Source organism: Procambarus clarkii, chromosome 78 (genome assembly GCF_040958095.1).
Source record: "Procambarus clarkii isolate CNS0578487 chromosome 78, FALCON_Pclarkii_2.0, whole genome shotgun sequence".
Taxonomy (NCBI): Eukaryota; Metazoa; Arthropoda; class Malacostraca; order Decapoda; family Cambaridae; genus Procambarus; species Procambarus clarkii.
Window position 1 is genome coordinate 11,255,649 of NC_091227.1, and position 14,799 is coordinate 11,270,447.

General features: G+C 43.4%; 1 protein-coding gene across 3 annotated transcripts in view; it reads left to right on the forward strand.

The window, feature by feature from the left end:
• The window catches only part of LOC123746140 (centrosomal protein of 76 kDa), a 245,210-nt gene that overhangs the window by 46,528 nt on the left and 183,883 nt on the right, over positions 1–14,799 (forward strand). For all 3 annotated transcript variants that reach the window (XR_006771466.2, XM_069314067.1, XM_069314066.1), the window contains one exon: positions 5,249–5,393. Coding sequence is in view for 2 of the 3 variants with exons in the window: in XM_069314067.1 (XP_069170168.1) it covers positions 5,249–5,393 (145 nt within the window). In the remaining variant the exon portion in view is untranslated. The remainder of the gene's footprint in view (positions 1–5,248; positions 5,394–14,799) is intronic.

The following is a 14,799-nucleotide window of genomic DNA, read 5'->3' on the forward strand; positions in this document are numbered from 1 at the left end:
GGCCGTATTCGTGGTTTTCCTTACCAACTTCAGTTTTTCCTCCCCCATGCTACACTTTTTTGTGTATCTGAGTCAGTGCTTCTTGATTATCCTGTTTGGTGCTCCGGTGGACCTCTGTCCATGTTCCACGTCCTGCTTTTGGACTTCTCCGGTGTTCCGTTTTGGTACCGAGTTCCTGCGAATTCTGTGTGGTTTTCTGCAGGCTTCGGGTTGCGCTGTCTGTGGGGGGGTGTGGACTTTTCGGTCTGCTGCTCCTGCCTTCCTGGTTCCTTTTCTTGGAACCGGGTTTGCTGGGTTCTGGTCCTGGTTTCGGTTTTTCTTTGTTCCTTTTCCGGACCGGGTGTGTTTGTTTTCCTGCGGTTCTCGTCCTTGGTGGTTCTCCTCTTGGATGCCTCGGGGATGCGTGTATCATTCTTCCCTGCTGAAGCTGGTTCTGTTGCTCCTTTGGGTTGCGGGGTCGCTGTTTTTAGATTCGCGTTTTGCGCTTTCGATCGTGGTGTTCGTTTCTCGTCGTTTGTGTCGGCACAGGTGGGTTCATTATTGGTCTCCCACCTGCACGTTTCGTCTCGGCTTTCGGTAGCAATAATTTCACCAGAATAGGGGTTTGTTTTGGGGCGCCTACCTTTCTGGGTGCCTGTCCCGGTCGATGGCAGACATAGAATGCTCCCAATCACAAGGGGGTTTCTATAGGCCATTGCTCCTCATGCCTCTCTGAGGGGGCCATTTTCTGGCTCGTGGTCGCCGGTAGGCAAGAACTCCTAGCACTTTGACTGATGCCAGAAAGTTATACATATCCATTCAGCCTGGATAGCTCCGGGGAGCCTCCGGGTCTCACCCAGAAAATGGCGTTTCATTACATTCAACGCTGGTTTTTTGCCAGACTTCCCTGCCCTATAGCGGGCAATATATGCCACTTACGATTTTTTTATTATTTTTCCCGTGATCATTGAACACAAATTAACAGGTTAGGAAGATTTTTTTTTTTTTCAAAATTACATGCGCCTGTGGGGAAGAAAGGATATTATACCCCTAGCATGTTACGGGTTAAGCTAAAGGGAGCTTCTGAGGTTCCACACATAAAGGGATGGCTCATTGCACTTGACACTAAATGTTTTATAAAAACATAGCATTGTAGACTGGCAAAAAAGTACAGTGGTACCTCGCATAATGAATTTAATCCGTTCCATGTTCGTCATGTGAAACGGACGTCATACAAAACGACTGTCCCCCATGTAACCAGTGTGATGCACTGTGTTTATTGTGAAATTTCCCCAGTGTGCATGACATCAAATGTTCCCCAAAATATAATTTTTCTTTGTAAAATGATAAATTACCGTCCCTGAATATGTCTTATGTAAAAATAATTACCAAATTCCACTTACTTTGGCTGTGAAGGCATGGACAAGGTGCGCTGTGACGTCATCAGGGCCTGGTCGCCCGTGTGTGAAGCTCCCAGACACTGTCGCGCAGGCCATTCAAGCACCGCGTGTTGCCACAAATATATTTTCAAATATTTTTTCTATGCATTTCCAATGCGGTTTTATTTGTTTTTTTTATCGTATATGATGCATATTTGTGACCTTTACAATATGTATACAGTAGAATGTTCATAATTTTCCATGAAACTGTGATACATGTGTCAGTAATGTGTCCACAATAAATGTTTATTGTCACAATATTACGTGGTAAAAATTCACTAAAATTACAATATGTACAGTTTCACATACTATTTACACAGTAACACACTGTATTACACACTCAGTACTTTGGAGGTGCATAATAGTCAACGAAGTAGTCCATGGTACACAGCGCGACTTTGCTCTCCTTACACTAGCTACAGATAGATTTTCGTTTCCTGTTTCATCATTGTGTGCTTGCAAATAACGCACTCGCGTGCACTCTTGGCTTTAGTACTTGTAGGTGGTATGTGTGGGATATTTGGGGCTTGAATCTAATTATTTAAATATTAATGTAGTAAATTAAATTACGAAGGACCACCCGCTTTTATAGTAAAGAGGGAAACTGAGAATTTCAGATCATTAGATAATTCCTAGATGAACCAGTAACTATGGATAAAATACTAGAGAATATGATCATAGAAATAATTAATGGGCTGTATAATTAAATGAATCAAACCCTCAAACACCTACATTGGGGGGTTATTACTGGAGGTAAGTACGTCCAGGAACTAGTGTGGTTCGTTCACTAATCCAAATAATAATAATCTAATCCTATGAATTATAGTGAAACTAGTGTCATTACCATGAATGGGAACATAGATTATAAGTATAGTAATGAGAGTCACAATAAACACATGTTAATCCTGAGGAATTCTGCATATAAATAATTGTAATAAATTCATGAATGAATATAAAGAATCTTAGCTTAAAGATGATTCCTTTAGGTAAGCCACGACGTTTCCTCTAATTCTCTGGACTCGGTTGGCTGACGAATGGGACGGATTACATGGGAGAAGGCGGCAGGGAGAATTCTTCTCACGTGCTGCAAGACAAATATTTACAGTAGCAACTAATTTAACTACTGAATCTCTATATTCAAGAAATTGAGAGTTACAGGTGACAAATTTAATAACCTGTTATTAGATGTTATCATGCGTCGTAACGGTCAATCATCCAGCTACTACAAAACACTTTACAAGATGCATCACATAAAGGGAATATACTTAGCTGAAAGGGCACTGTATAAGTTTTAAGATTGCCGAAATTCGCGTCCCCAGGCTCCGGCTAAGCCTATCCTGGATCGTGGCACGCTTCACTGGCCGGTCACGTGTAGTCAAGAACCAGGTTAGAGAGGTTCCTTATCTGACACCAGCACCAGTTGAAGATATTATCTGCAAGGTTATTCACGCCTCACAGTGGCGACTTTCATCTGAGGATGGATAACGTCTACCCTAATGGCTGGGCAATGGCGTCTCCTTATGAGTACGGTATGAGCAGGTCTGCTTCCGAGCGGCTCTCCACGTGTACTGTAAGCTTCCTCAACCCACGCCGTGTCCCGCGTTCATAAAACAAATTATTGTCACGAACATTAATATTTCTCGCATTTACGCTTGAAATGTTGAAGACTGGACGGGTTTATTATTTAGAAGAGGAAAATATTATTATTTGCCAATTTAAGAATAGTAAATATATAAGGGAGAAGAATTAATGTCTCCCCATGGCATTCACTGGTGACGTTAACTTTTATTACTAGACAATCGCTATGACTCCAACGCTCTATTCGGCTTTTAGTTGGAGGTCAAATCATCGGTAATTAGTTATCATACAGAATGCCTTAGTTATAGAGAATCGAATTTAATTCTCAGATACATTGGATATAATGTGTTTATTGTAATGAAATCTGACGCAATACTGGCGTCGGGTGACGTGAGAATTCTAGCCTACTGCACAGATGAAATTATTAGTACATGAGAATTCTACGTGTTGTTAATTTTACTTACTACAATAATTAGTAGAGTTAGTAATAAGTAATGAGAATACAACAGTGTTGTATTCGGTGTTGGAAATATCCAACAGTATGTAGCCAAGCTTGTAAAGCATAAAGTAGTATTGAAACGATTATAGGAAAAGCTCAATTTGTAAGGTAGTCTTGAAAAGATCGCTTTGTAAGGTCCCACACAGGAAGAGATTCAGCTAGCCTCAAAGAGTGTCCATCAGCCAGGAAGAGATTCAGGTATTCTTGAAAATATCAATGAACACCACCACCATGGAAGCCGCTAACACTGTTCATCTATGCTACTTGTATCAGATGCATCATCACTGAACGCAGAAAACGATTCATCTATGTATCATCTATATACATTAGAGATGGCAAGGGTGGGGCTCAGAGCTACACCTGGATACGCTCGCTGTATCATCCTCATAGGTGCTGTATCACTGGCATCCGACCGTTATGTTAAGCCCTTATTGCGCCTAGCTTCACCAATTTTATGACCCTTATGTTCTTCAAACAATAGGGTCTGAATTGCACCGACTGAGCACAGTCTTTCAACACCGTGTGGGACAGGTGTTTGAGAGCCAGAGGCACGTGTGCCACAAATGGTTGCTCACGCACTACTAACCCAGCCAGCAGCCCTTGTCTTTCATATTCGTTATAGCAAAAGGTTCGTTCAGTGTTTGTTGGGTAGGCTGCTCCATTATGACAATCTTTCTTTGTTTCAAATGTGTTCCATTTGTTTTGTATTTGTCACTTACGTCTCAATAATGGAGCAGCCTACCCGACAAACACTGAACGAACCTTTATGACATTTGTCCACTTTCCAAATTGTTTCAACAGTTCTTTTATTTTTTTTTTATTTTTTATTTTTTTAAGAAACATGGAGCAGCCGACCTGTAGACCACTGAACGAATCTTTTTGACATTTGTACTGGTTTTCAAAATTCTTCATTTTTTTTATTATTTACGTTTTTTGTATGTAAGAAACATGGAGCAGCCTACCTGCCGACCACCGAACGAACCTTTTACTATAAGACAAATGAAAAATAAATATTGAACACATTTGAAGAAAGGAAAATGTCATAATGGTTTATTCAGTGTATGTAAGGTAGGCTTCTCCATTATTGAGACGTTAATGACAAATACAAAACAAATGGAACACATTTGAAACAAATAAAGATTGTTATAATAGAGCAGCCTACCTGCCGAACACCGAACGAACCTTTTTGACATTTGTTGTATATCAGACATTTCATTTCTTTTTTCCTACAAAAACGTCAATGCTTTGCAACATCTCAGCAGTCACCCTTTTATATCCCAGCATCATTAGCATCTTTAAACAAGAACAACATAATTTATGTGCATCGTCGGAGGCGTCCGAGAATGTGCAAGAAGCAGCGCGACCCCACCATGTGGTGTTGACGTTACTCAAACCCGCGTTCGTCATACGGGACGATTTGACGCCGATCGGGCCGTTCGTTACCCAAAATATTCGTCTTTTGGGGCAATCGTTATGCGAGGTACCACTGTATTAAGCATCCTGAGGTTAATATTCAACTTTCGTATAGAACTCATGCTCATTAAAATCACATATATTTAGTAATCACTATCATAAATAATTAAAATACATTTCTTGTTTGACCAATTATAGTGTTTAGGATTTCTCTGCAGCACTACTTTTATTCTTGAAGGTTAAACTGCAAGTCTTAGCAACCAGTAAATTTGTTGATTTTCTGTTTATTATTAGTTCTACTCTCAAAATACTGTACTCATATAGTTTGGTTCATTTACAGAGCAAGTTGTTCAAGGACGTCGATATTTATACTTGCGTGTGTGTGGCGGTAGGGCATTTGTGGACTATCTTGGAAAAGAAGGAATACCTTCACCTGCTGGTGGTCAGGCTTCCTTAAATATCCACTTGGCTCTTCACAACCAAAGGTGAGCACTAAAGCTCATTACTTCATTATTTCATAGTTGAAATTAAAAGAGTTAATTATTTTAGGTGTTAGAGTGTAGTACAGTGTTCCACTTACTGGTACACTTCCAGTGAATTTTGATTGATTGTTTTAATTTTGCTGGTAATTATATATTTATATTTTTCAAGGTTGAGATTAATTTCAAGGTCACTGATGCTAACTAAGCTTAGAAATGTAGGTACAAGTTATAATACAGAACAGTGGAACCTCAGTCTACTAATACCCCAGAGTACAAATTTTTCGGTGTACAACGACAATTTTGTTGTAAAATATGACCTGGTGTATAACGTTTGCTCATGAGTACAACTTGCTTGTTGATACTTGTACGGGTCATGTGCATGGGTTGTTCTGGGCGTGGCGTTAGGTATGTTCAATTTACCAGTGTATCCCGCCTAGTGACCACCACACTTGAATTTTCTGTGAAGATTTTATTTGTACTGTATAAGCTAGCTTATCCGAAGCCTGCTTTTCCGAATCTTTGGGTTATCCGGCAGTTTTAAGTTTTTCAGCACTCAACATCATTTGTTGAGCACACCTGACCCCATTTTCTATTCCCCGGTGGAAGTCTGTGATCGTATTGACCCCTGTATAGTTTTTTCTTACTATTCATCTTTTACTCCTGAGAAGTGATGTGGGTGGTACCTTAGTCTTTGGGAATCAGTTCACCCAGGACAGAATTGAACTCAAGATGTGTTCCAGTGGGAACAAGTGGCCAAGTCGGTGTAGACTGTGATATGTCTGTGATACTTATTGAAGTATTGGTGATTGGACCGATGTATCCCACGATACCTGGTTGATACCTGGTTGATGGGGTTCTGGGAGTTCTTCTACTCCCCAAGCCCGGCCCGAGGCCAGACTTGACTTGAGAGTTTGGTCCACCAGGCTGTTGCTTGGAGCGGCCCGCAGGCCCACATACCCACCACAGCCCAGTTGGTTTGGCACTCCTTGAAGGAAACAATCTAGTTTCCTCTTGAAGATGTCCACGGTTGTTCCAAGTTTGCCAAGTTGAGCTACGAGATGGAATTAATGTCCATCTGTTAAGACTTGTTATAATTGATGCTTGTGTGGAAGCCTGCCAATGTGTTGCTGGAGACCCCTGGCAGTGTGTTGCTGGAGACCCCTGGCAGTGTGTTGCTGGAGACCCCTGGCAGTGTGTTGCTGGAGACCCCTGGCAGTGTGTTGCTGGAGACCCCTGGCAGTGTGTTGCTGGAGACCCCTGGCAGTGTGTTGCTGGAGATCCCTGGCAGTGTGTTGCTGGAGATCCCTGGCAGTGTGTTGCTGGAGACCCCTGGCAGTGTGTTGCTGGAGACCCCTGGCAGTGTGTTGCTGGAGATCCCTGGCAGTGTGTTGCTGGAGATCCCTGGCAGTGTGTTGCTGGAGATCCCTGGCAGTGTGTTGCTGGAGATCCCTGGCAGTGTGTTGCTGGAGACCCCTGGCAGTGTGTTGCTGGAGATCCCTGGCAGTGTGTTGCTGGAGACCCCTGGCAGTGTGTTGCTGGAGATCCCTGGCAGTGTGTTGCTGGAGATCCCTGGCAGTGTGTTGCTGGAGACCCCTGGCAGTGTGTTGCTGGAGATCCCTGGTAGTGTGTTGCTGGAGACCCTGGCAGTGTGTTGCTGTGTAACAAACTAGGCTGTTGTAAGAATTATCCAGAGTGGTTTATCGACAAAAGAGAACGGGAACCTGAGCCCGCGTGGTGACCTGGGACCTGATTCCCCAGGGGAATTCGCGGTGAAAATAACATCGACGCTTTGTTCATAGTTGTGTATAATGAACCATCCTATAGTATTCAGTAACTTAGAGAAATTAGCCTTTATTCATTTTGTATTAAAATTGTATTGTATAATAGTACTGGGTACAATATCAAGAGTATTCTAATTATTGAGTTTAAGTCACCATCAGTGACGTCACGAATCAGATCTAACTTGTAAGGCGGAGTGACCGGCGGTCATAGGTCATCAAGGGTGACAGGTCTACTATTTCTCAAAGTTTTAATAACCATTTTTGTGATCGGGAACAGCTCTGCCGTTAGAGGCTTGTGTAATTTAATTTCAGTAAAATAATTCAACCAGTCTGGATCAATTCAGTACAAACAGAGGTTAATTGTTATAACTTAAACCTTGCTAAGTAACTGGGGTAAGCGAGGCGGAAGGTTACAATGCTCTAGTCTGGGCTAGACCAGACGAGGGATAGATCAGTGTGGATACGAGAGCAGCTGGGAGAGGTCAAACATCTTACCTCTCCCTGAGACCAGCCCAACATCTTTAGCTGGTAAAACATAGAGGTATAGTTGCTATGGTTATTTATAGAATAATCTTCATTGCCATTCAGGTCAAGTAGGGAGTGTTAAAGTGACAGGGAGTGAACATATTTAGATTTTTGTTTTAGTTTTTCTTTTAATAAATTAATTAAGTTAATAATTTGCATTTTTATTGTTTCCATGTGTTTTATGTGTACACTTGTCCTGGTCACGTGGTCCACACGAGGCAGAGTTGGATTGGGCGCCGATTCTAACATCGATTCTAACATCGAATCATTCCGTGTAATTAATTTCACACTCTTAAGTTTCCACGGTCATCGGTTATAGTGGGGATCAAGCCCCTAGGTTGATTAATTAGCGTGATCGATCCAGACCTCGATCATTGCTCGGTGTTGCTGGTCTGGTGGTGGCAGCGTAGAGGCGACTCTAGGGTTTTGCTCAAAGCCTAGGTCACGTCATACTGGGTGTAGAATCCTAAGTCGGTCAATCGTCTTAGGACCACGTGGCGTGGAGTTGGCTTTGGTAAAAGTTTTGGAGTCCCTTGGTAGAGAATAAAAAGTAAGAATACGGGTAGAGGGAAAAGAAGGAAAGAGAAGTAGAGAGAGGAACCCTTAACCCGTGTTACAATGGTGCACAGCGGTGGTTTCAACAATTTTGTTTGAAATTGTTGAAAGGCTCACGCATCTGGCCGTTCGAACACGTGCGCGGATGCTAAGGAGACAGCCGCGGGCCAGGATTAGCAGTGCGCCCCACAACAGTGCATTTGAGTGGGGATTGGCGAATCTTGGGTCATGCGGGCTGATATGATTAAGGTTTAGTTAGTAAGATTAGGCTGTTAAAATAGATTTATTGAAAAGGAGACCGCTCCGAGTTGATTGGACTGGGTACCATACTCGACCCATTGCAATTAATTCAGAGGTGTTGGGAGCCGCCATACTCTCAACAGCAGTTCCTTGAGGGCTGTCGGGGGCGGATATATCTGTGGGACGCCAGTAGATAGTCCGAGGGCGTTATTAGACGACCCAAAACGCTAGGAAAAACGGAAATCCGTGAAGGGCGTTGCAGCCTCCGAGGGACGGACTAGTAACCTACCTAGCAGCGATTCAACAACTAAGTGATCGCACACTTAGTGGAGGTTGAGTCGTCCCTAGTCATAATTGTTGCTGAAAGCTGCGTGTCGCTCTGTTGGAACCTAGATGGTCGTGGCCCCTAGGCTAGGTGTGGTACGGCGAGCCGGTAGGAACAGTTATAAGATTAAGTCGAGTGCATTTTTGAATTAAGTATACTTCAATTTATAAAGTAATTTCCGTTTATTTTCGTTGTTCTAGAGGTTAATTTTTTTTCCCTTACATTCAATCCCCGGTTAAAATTTTTTTTTATCAAAGTGTTTAGCATTTTCTTGCATATTAGGCTAAGTGCGTACATTAAGCTTTGCTATTCCCTGTTGTATTAGTCTAAGTCAGAGGCGTTGTTTCTAGAGCGTAGTTAATCCTCTGGACTTAGGGCTATATGTCGGTCACGATAGATAAGTGAAGGAGTTTAAGGGATAGTAAGTTGCGTGTAAATGCTTAATAGAGTCCGTGGAATATTTCTAAGTATTTTGGGATAAGTTTTCGACTAAGTCAATGTCGGAAAGTCGTTAACTGTAATTAATTTGTATTCGTGGGTCACGTGTATGATCTGGGTATCATTAGGATTCCCCAGTCGATGCGAGTGATATTTTCTAGTTTTTACCAGTAAGACGGTAAAATTGTGTTTGTAGACTTAGAATTCTGTTTTCAGTAGAAACGTAGGTGAAAAATTTTCTAAGTCCAGCTTGGGCTAGAATCTGACTTTTTGGCGGAAATTCTAATTTTCAGGTTTCGTGTATATCCTAGGGTCAGTATTACTCTCTAGTGCGCGCAAGGGACGTAATTCTGTCCGTAAAGCATTAAACAGTGATAATTACATTTTTGCCGAATTTAGTTATTTTTCGAGAAAATCGTGTCGTAATTTTGTCAGAGTCCATTTGAGGTGAAAATCTCTGATTTTGACGAAAATTTGAATTAGTGAGTGTTGAAACCGCCCGAAGTGTCAGTATTGTTCTGCATACAACGCCAGTAGTAAATAATAATGTATTTATATCTGGGAACGAGAAACCCAAATTTTTGTGAATTAAAGGAGTTTTGTGATATTTGGGGTGATAGAAATTTTTTTCCCTCGGAGTCGGAAAAATTGGCAGAGTCCAGCAATTGAGTAAAAACGCAGTTTTTGATAAAAATTCAATTTTTGGTAAGTATATATAGGTCCTGGGTGTCTATATTAATCGCTAGAGCGGTTTATTAACGTAAAACTAGTTATTTTCCTTCAGAACAAAAATTTTGATTTTTCAGCGTTTAAGCGAAAAAGCGCGGGACTTAGTTTTTTTTCAGCGCAGCTGGTCCCGCTCCATCAGTCATCAGTGGCCACGCTGCTCACTTCAAGTGCGTTTAATATTCAAGTACAGTAAATATTCTTTATTACTCCATCACGAGTGCTGCGCGTTAGTTGCGTTATCATTTAAATTGTTTTATATAAATTAGATTCTTTAATTTTTTTTAACGTAAAGGACTTAGGTTTCAGCAATAGAACTGCGGGATATTTCACGGTCAGACACGAGTGCGGGGCAGACACTCATTCATTGGATTCACTTCAGCGATTCTCTCGATAAATCGGTGTATTTCCTACTTTGGGAATTTAGTAGTTTTCTCTTGGAAAAGAGTTGTGATTTTTTTTTATTTGTATAAGATCACGGTTGTAGTGAGTCCGGATCGAGGGTGTACTGTAGGGTAGTTTAGAAGAGACATGGCACACCAGGAATCACAGAAAATGTTTAACCCAGATAGTGACCAGTCAGTAGGGACCAGTGGAAGTGTAGAGGACAGCACCTCTTCCGACACCACTGGGGACCGCTCAGGTACACCTCATCCACCACTACAACAACACCAACCCCATCCTCAATTCCCGTACCAACCCCATCCTCAATTCCCATACCAACCCCATCCTCAATTCCCATACCAACCCCATCCTCAGTTCCCATACCAACCCTTCCCCCAACCCCAGGCCACTCCATACCCATTCCAACCCCAGGCCACCCCATACCCATACCCATACCCATTCCAACCCCAGGCCACCCCATACCCATACCCATTCCAACCCCAGGCCACCCCATACCCATTCCAACCCCAGGCGACCTCATACCCACCTCAACCTCAATCCACACCCCAACCTGAGGTCACCCACACCATACCTCAACCCCAACCTTAATCCACACCCCAATCCGAGGCCACCCACACCATACCTCAACCCCAACCTCCATCCACACCCCAACCCCAGGCCACCCACACCATACCTCAACCCCAACCACAGGCCGCCACAGCCTTAGACAGGCAGATGCGCACGGAGACGCCGGGCACTCAGTTGTCGCCATACGTAGAGGCGTTAAGTAAAGGCGAGGGAGCCAAGCCGAGGAACTGTGGCGCGGGTTCATCAGGCGGGAAGCAGCCCACAGCTGCAAGCTCGAGCCACCCTGCGCGGGGTAACAACAGGGATCCGCGTAGGTGTTACTCCTGCGGGATGCGTGGGCACATACAGAGGGACTGTAAAGTCACTCCTACGAAAGCATGAAAGCAGGCTCCTAGTGATGGTAGGCCTACTTTTGAGGTGAAAGTGGAAGGTGTGAGATTGACAGCTTTTGTTGATACAGGAAGCCAGGCAACGGTAATTAAAAAGTCAGCCTTCAGCAATTTTAAGTATGCACGTCTTCAGCGTTGCGCAAAGACATTAACAGCAGTCAATGGGGAAAAGATTGAGATCGTAGGTCAAGGTACAGTTAATTTTGAGATTGATGGGGCATTGCAGCCTCACACATGTATGATCGTAGAGAACCTTGATTTTCCTGGTCACATCTTAATGGGAACTGATTTTCTGTCGCGATTTGATTATTCCTTGTCTGCTCAAAAAGGGGCTAGGAACTGCAGGTTGCAGTTGGGACAGACTTCCTACCCAGTGGAGATGATCGACCATCCCCCAGTTGTAGCTTCAATTAAGAGGAAGCTGAAATATAATGCGCACTATCCAAAATTGATTTTTAAGTCTCTTCCAGACACAGTTAAGAGATCATGCGCCTTGCATGCATTGACCAAACAGAGTTGCCCACCACATTCTGTTAAATTTATTAAAGTAGCCGTGGGACGTCACATACAACCAGGTACCACCCTTCAGGTGGCTGGGAGATGTGATAGTTTATTAATTCCTCATCATTTAGTTGTAGTGCTCGATAAAGGTGCACTCATTCCAGTTGTCAATCTTTCACATAAGACTTTTCGCTTCAGGGCAGGTGATAGGGTATCTCAGGGAACCATGGTGGAGGACACAGAAATCTTTCACCATGAGTCAGCTGAGACGCCAGCCGTCACTGCACAATGTAGTGCACTGAACATGTTGAACACTAAAACACCATCCAAAGTACAATACGAAACGAGAAATGTTGCACAGAATGTAGAGGAAGTGGAAAAATTAATTTCAGCACCTGATTTGCAACATGTTGCACAGGCGGATAGGAAGGCACTGAGAGGAGTTTTACGAAAATTCCCGAAATTGTTTGCGACAGAGGATGACCAGATTGGTCTCCTTGATAAGATTGAGCACACCATTCCAACTGGTGACCATTTGCCTGTGTACACAAGACAGTGGAGGTTGCCAGAACAGGCAAAGAACATTATCCGGGAGGAGTGCCAGAAAATGTTGAGACAGGGCGTGATAGAGCCTAGTACGTCACCGTGGCTCTCTCCTGTTGTGCTAGTTCGGAAACCGGACGGTAGTTATCGTTTCTGTGTAGACTACCGGAAGGTGAACGAACTAACTAAGGGTGATGTGTATCCGTTGCCCCGAATACAGGAGATAATAGATCAATTTGGTGCTGCTAAGTATTTCTCAACTCTTGACGCAAAATCGGCGTATTGGGCGATTCCGGTGGCAGAACAAGATAGGGAAAAAACAGCATTCTCGGATGGTAGGCACACTTATCAATTCCGTAGGATGCCGTTTGGTTTGAAGACAGCGCCTTCGTCGTTTCAGAGGGCCATCAACTTTATCCTTAGTCCGGTACTGGGTAGGCATTCTTTAGCGTACCTGGATGATGTTGTGATATATTCCAGGACGTTTGAGGAACACCTGCAGGACTTGACTGAGACTTTGAAGTTGTTAGATCAGGCAGGTTTCAGGCTGAATGTTCAGAAGTGCACCCTGGCGGCTCAGAAATTCAAATTTCTGGGGTTCCAGGTGTGCCCAGACGGTATCCGACCTGACCCAGATTCTTGCCGCGCCATTGCTGACATGCCTACTCCAAGGACAGCAAAGGACGTGCATAGGTTTTTGGGGGCAGCCGGATATTTTCGTCGTCATATTGAAGGTTTCGCTGGCATTTCAGCACCCCTGACTGATCTGACAAAGAAAAATGCGAAGTTTGTGTGGAAATCTGAACATGACGAGGCCTATCGCAAACTGAAAGACCAACTAATCACGACACCGGTATTGGCTATTCCTGATTTTGAGAAAGAGTGGGAAGTGCACACTGACGCCAGCGGTATTGCTATTGGCGGGTGCTTAATTCAGCGAGACGCAGATAATTTACCCCATCCAGTAGCCTATTTCAGTAGGAAGGTCAAAGGACCTGAAGTTCGTTATTCAGCTACGGATCGGGAGGCACTGGCAGTAGTAGAATCAGTTAGGTATTTTGAGCCTTACCTATTTCAGCGGCATTTTGTAATCTACACAGACCATCGAGCATTAACACACATATTTAAAAAGCGAACGAAATGCCCACGAATGTCACGCTGGTTCTCGAACTTTCGGCCCACTCGTTCCAGATTTTGTACAAGCCTGGTCCAGCACATGTTGTGCCAGATACGCTAAGTAGAAATATAGCGGCAGTTCAAATTAATGAAAACATTGAAACCATTCCATCAGATAAAATGAGAGAATACCAGATGAGCGAGCCTAGATGGAAGGAGATTATTGAGTATTTAGAGGGAGGAAAATACCCGAAAAAGAAAAAGAATTTACCTATTCATGATTTTGAAATGAAACAGGGCGTCCTGTATTATGTTAATAGCCAGAATGATAGGGCAGTATTTCAGCTAGTTATTCCAGACGCGTTGCGGTCATCAGCGTTAAAGCTTGCGCATGCTTCAAAAATTGCAGGGCATCCGGGGATCTTTAAAACGCACTTAAAAGCAAAGTCTCTATTTTATTTTCCAGGATTACTTTCTGAGGTAATCAATTTCGTGAAGTCGTGCCCTCGTTGCCAGAGGAGGAAAGGTACCCTTAAGGTACAAGCCCCACTTCAGGAATTTCCTGAAATTCATGAACCGTTAGATCGTGTGGGGGCCGATCTGATTGATTTACACCACAGTCATTCAGGTAACAGATATGTGTTGGTGCTAGTTGACCATCTGTCTAGATACACTACACTAGTTGCATTACCTCAGAAGGATTCTCGTACGGTTGCAGATGCGTTCTTGCGTAGGTTCGTTACTGTATTCGGACCTCCTAAAGTTTTAGTCTCTGACCGGGGTCAAGAATTCAATGGGAATATATTTAGAGAAGTTTGTAAGATTTTAGAGACAACTTCGGCTTTTACAACAGCCTACCACCCACAAGCAAACGGAATGACGGAACGGACTAATCGTTCAGTCAGGGATATGCTTGCAATCCTTGCTGAACATGATGCAAACACCTGGGATGAACACCTACCCTATGTTCAGTTCGCCTTGAATACTGCCATCCACCAATCAATTAACACCCAACCACTTCATTTGTTTACTGGTAATTCATGCAATTTCCCCTCAGGTCTGCTTAACAGACATAATGTTGCATACGGGGAGGACTATCCTTCAGAGGTCCTTGGTAAAATGAGAAATGCATGGAATATTGCCGCTGAAGCGTCCAAGAAGGCACGGACTCGGTATGCTCATTTTTATGACAAGAAAGTGCGCCCTCTTGAGTTGACGGAAGGAAGCCTCGTATTGAGAGTGAATGAGGCTGCGCCCGCCAATCAGAGCAGGAAACTAGCTCCGAGGTGGCGAGGACC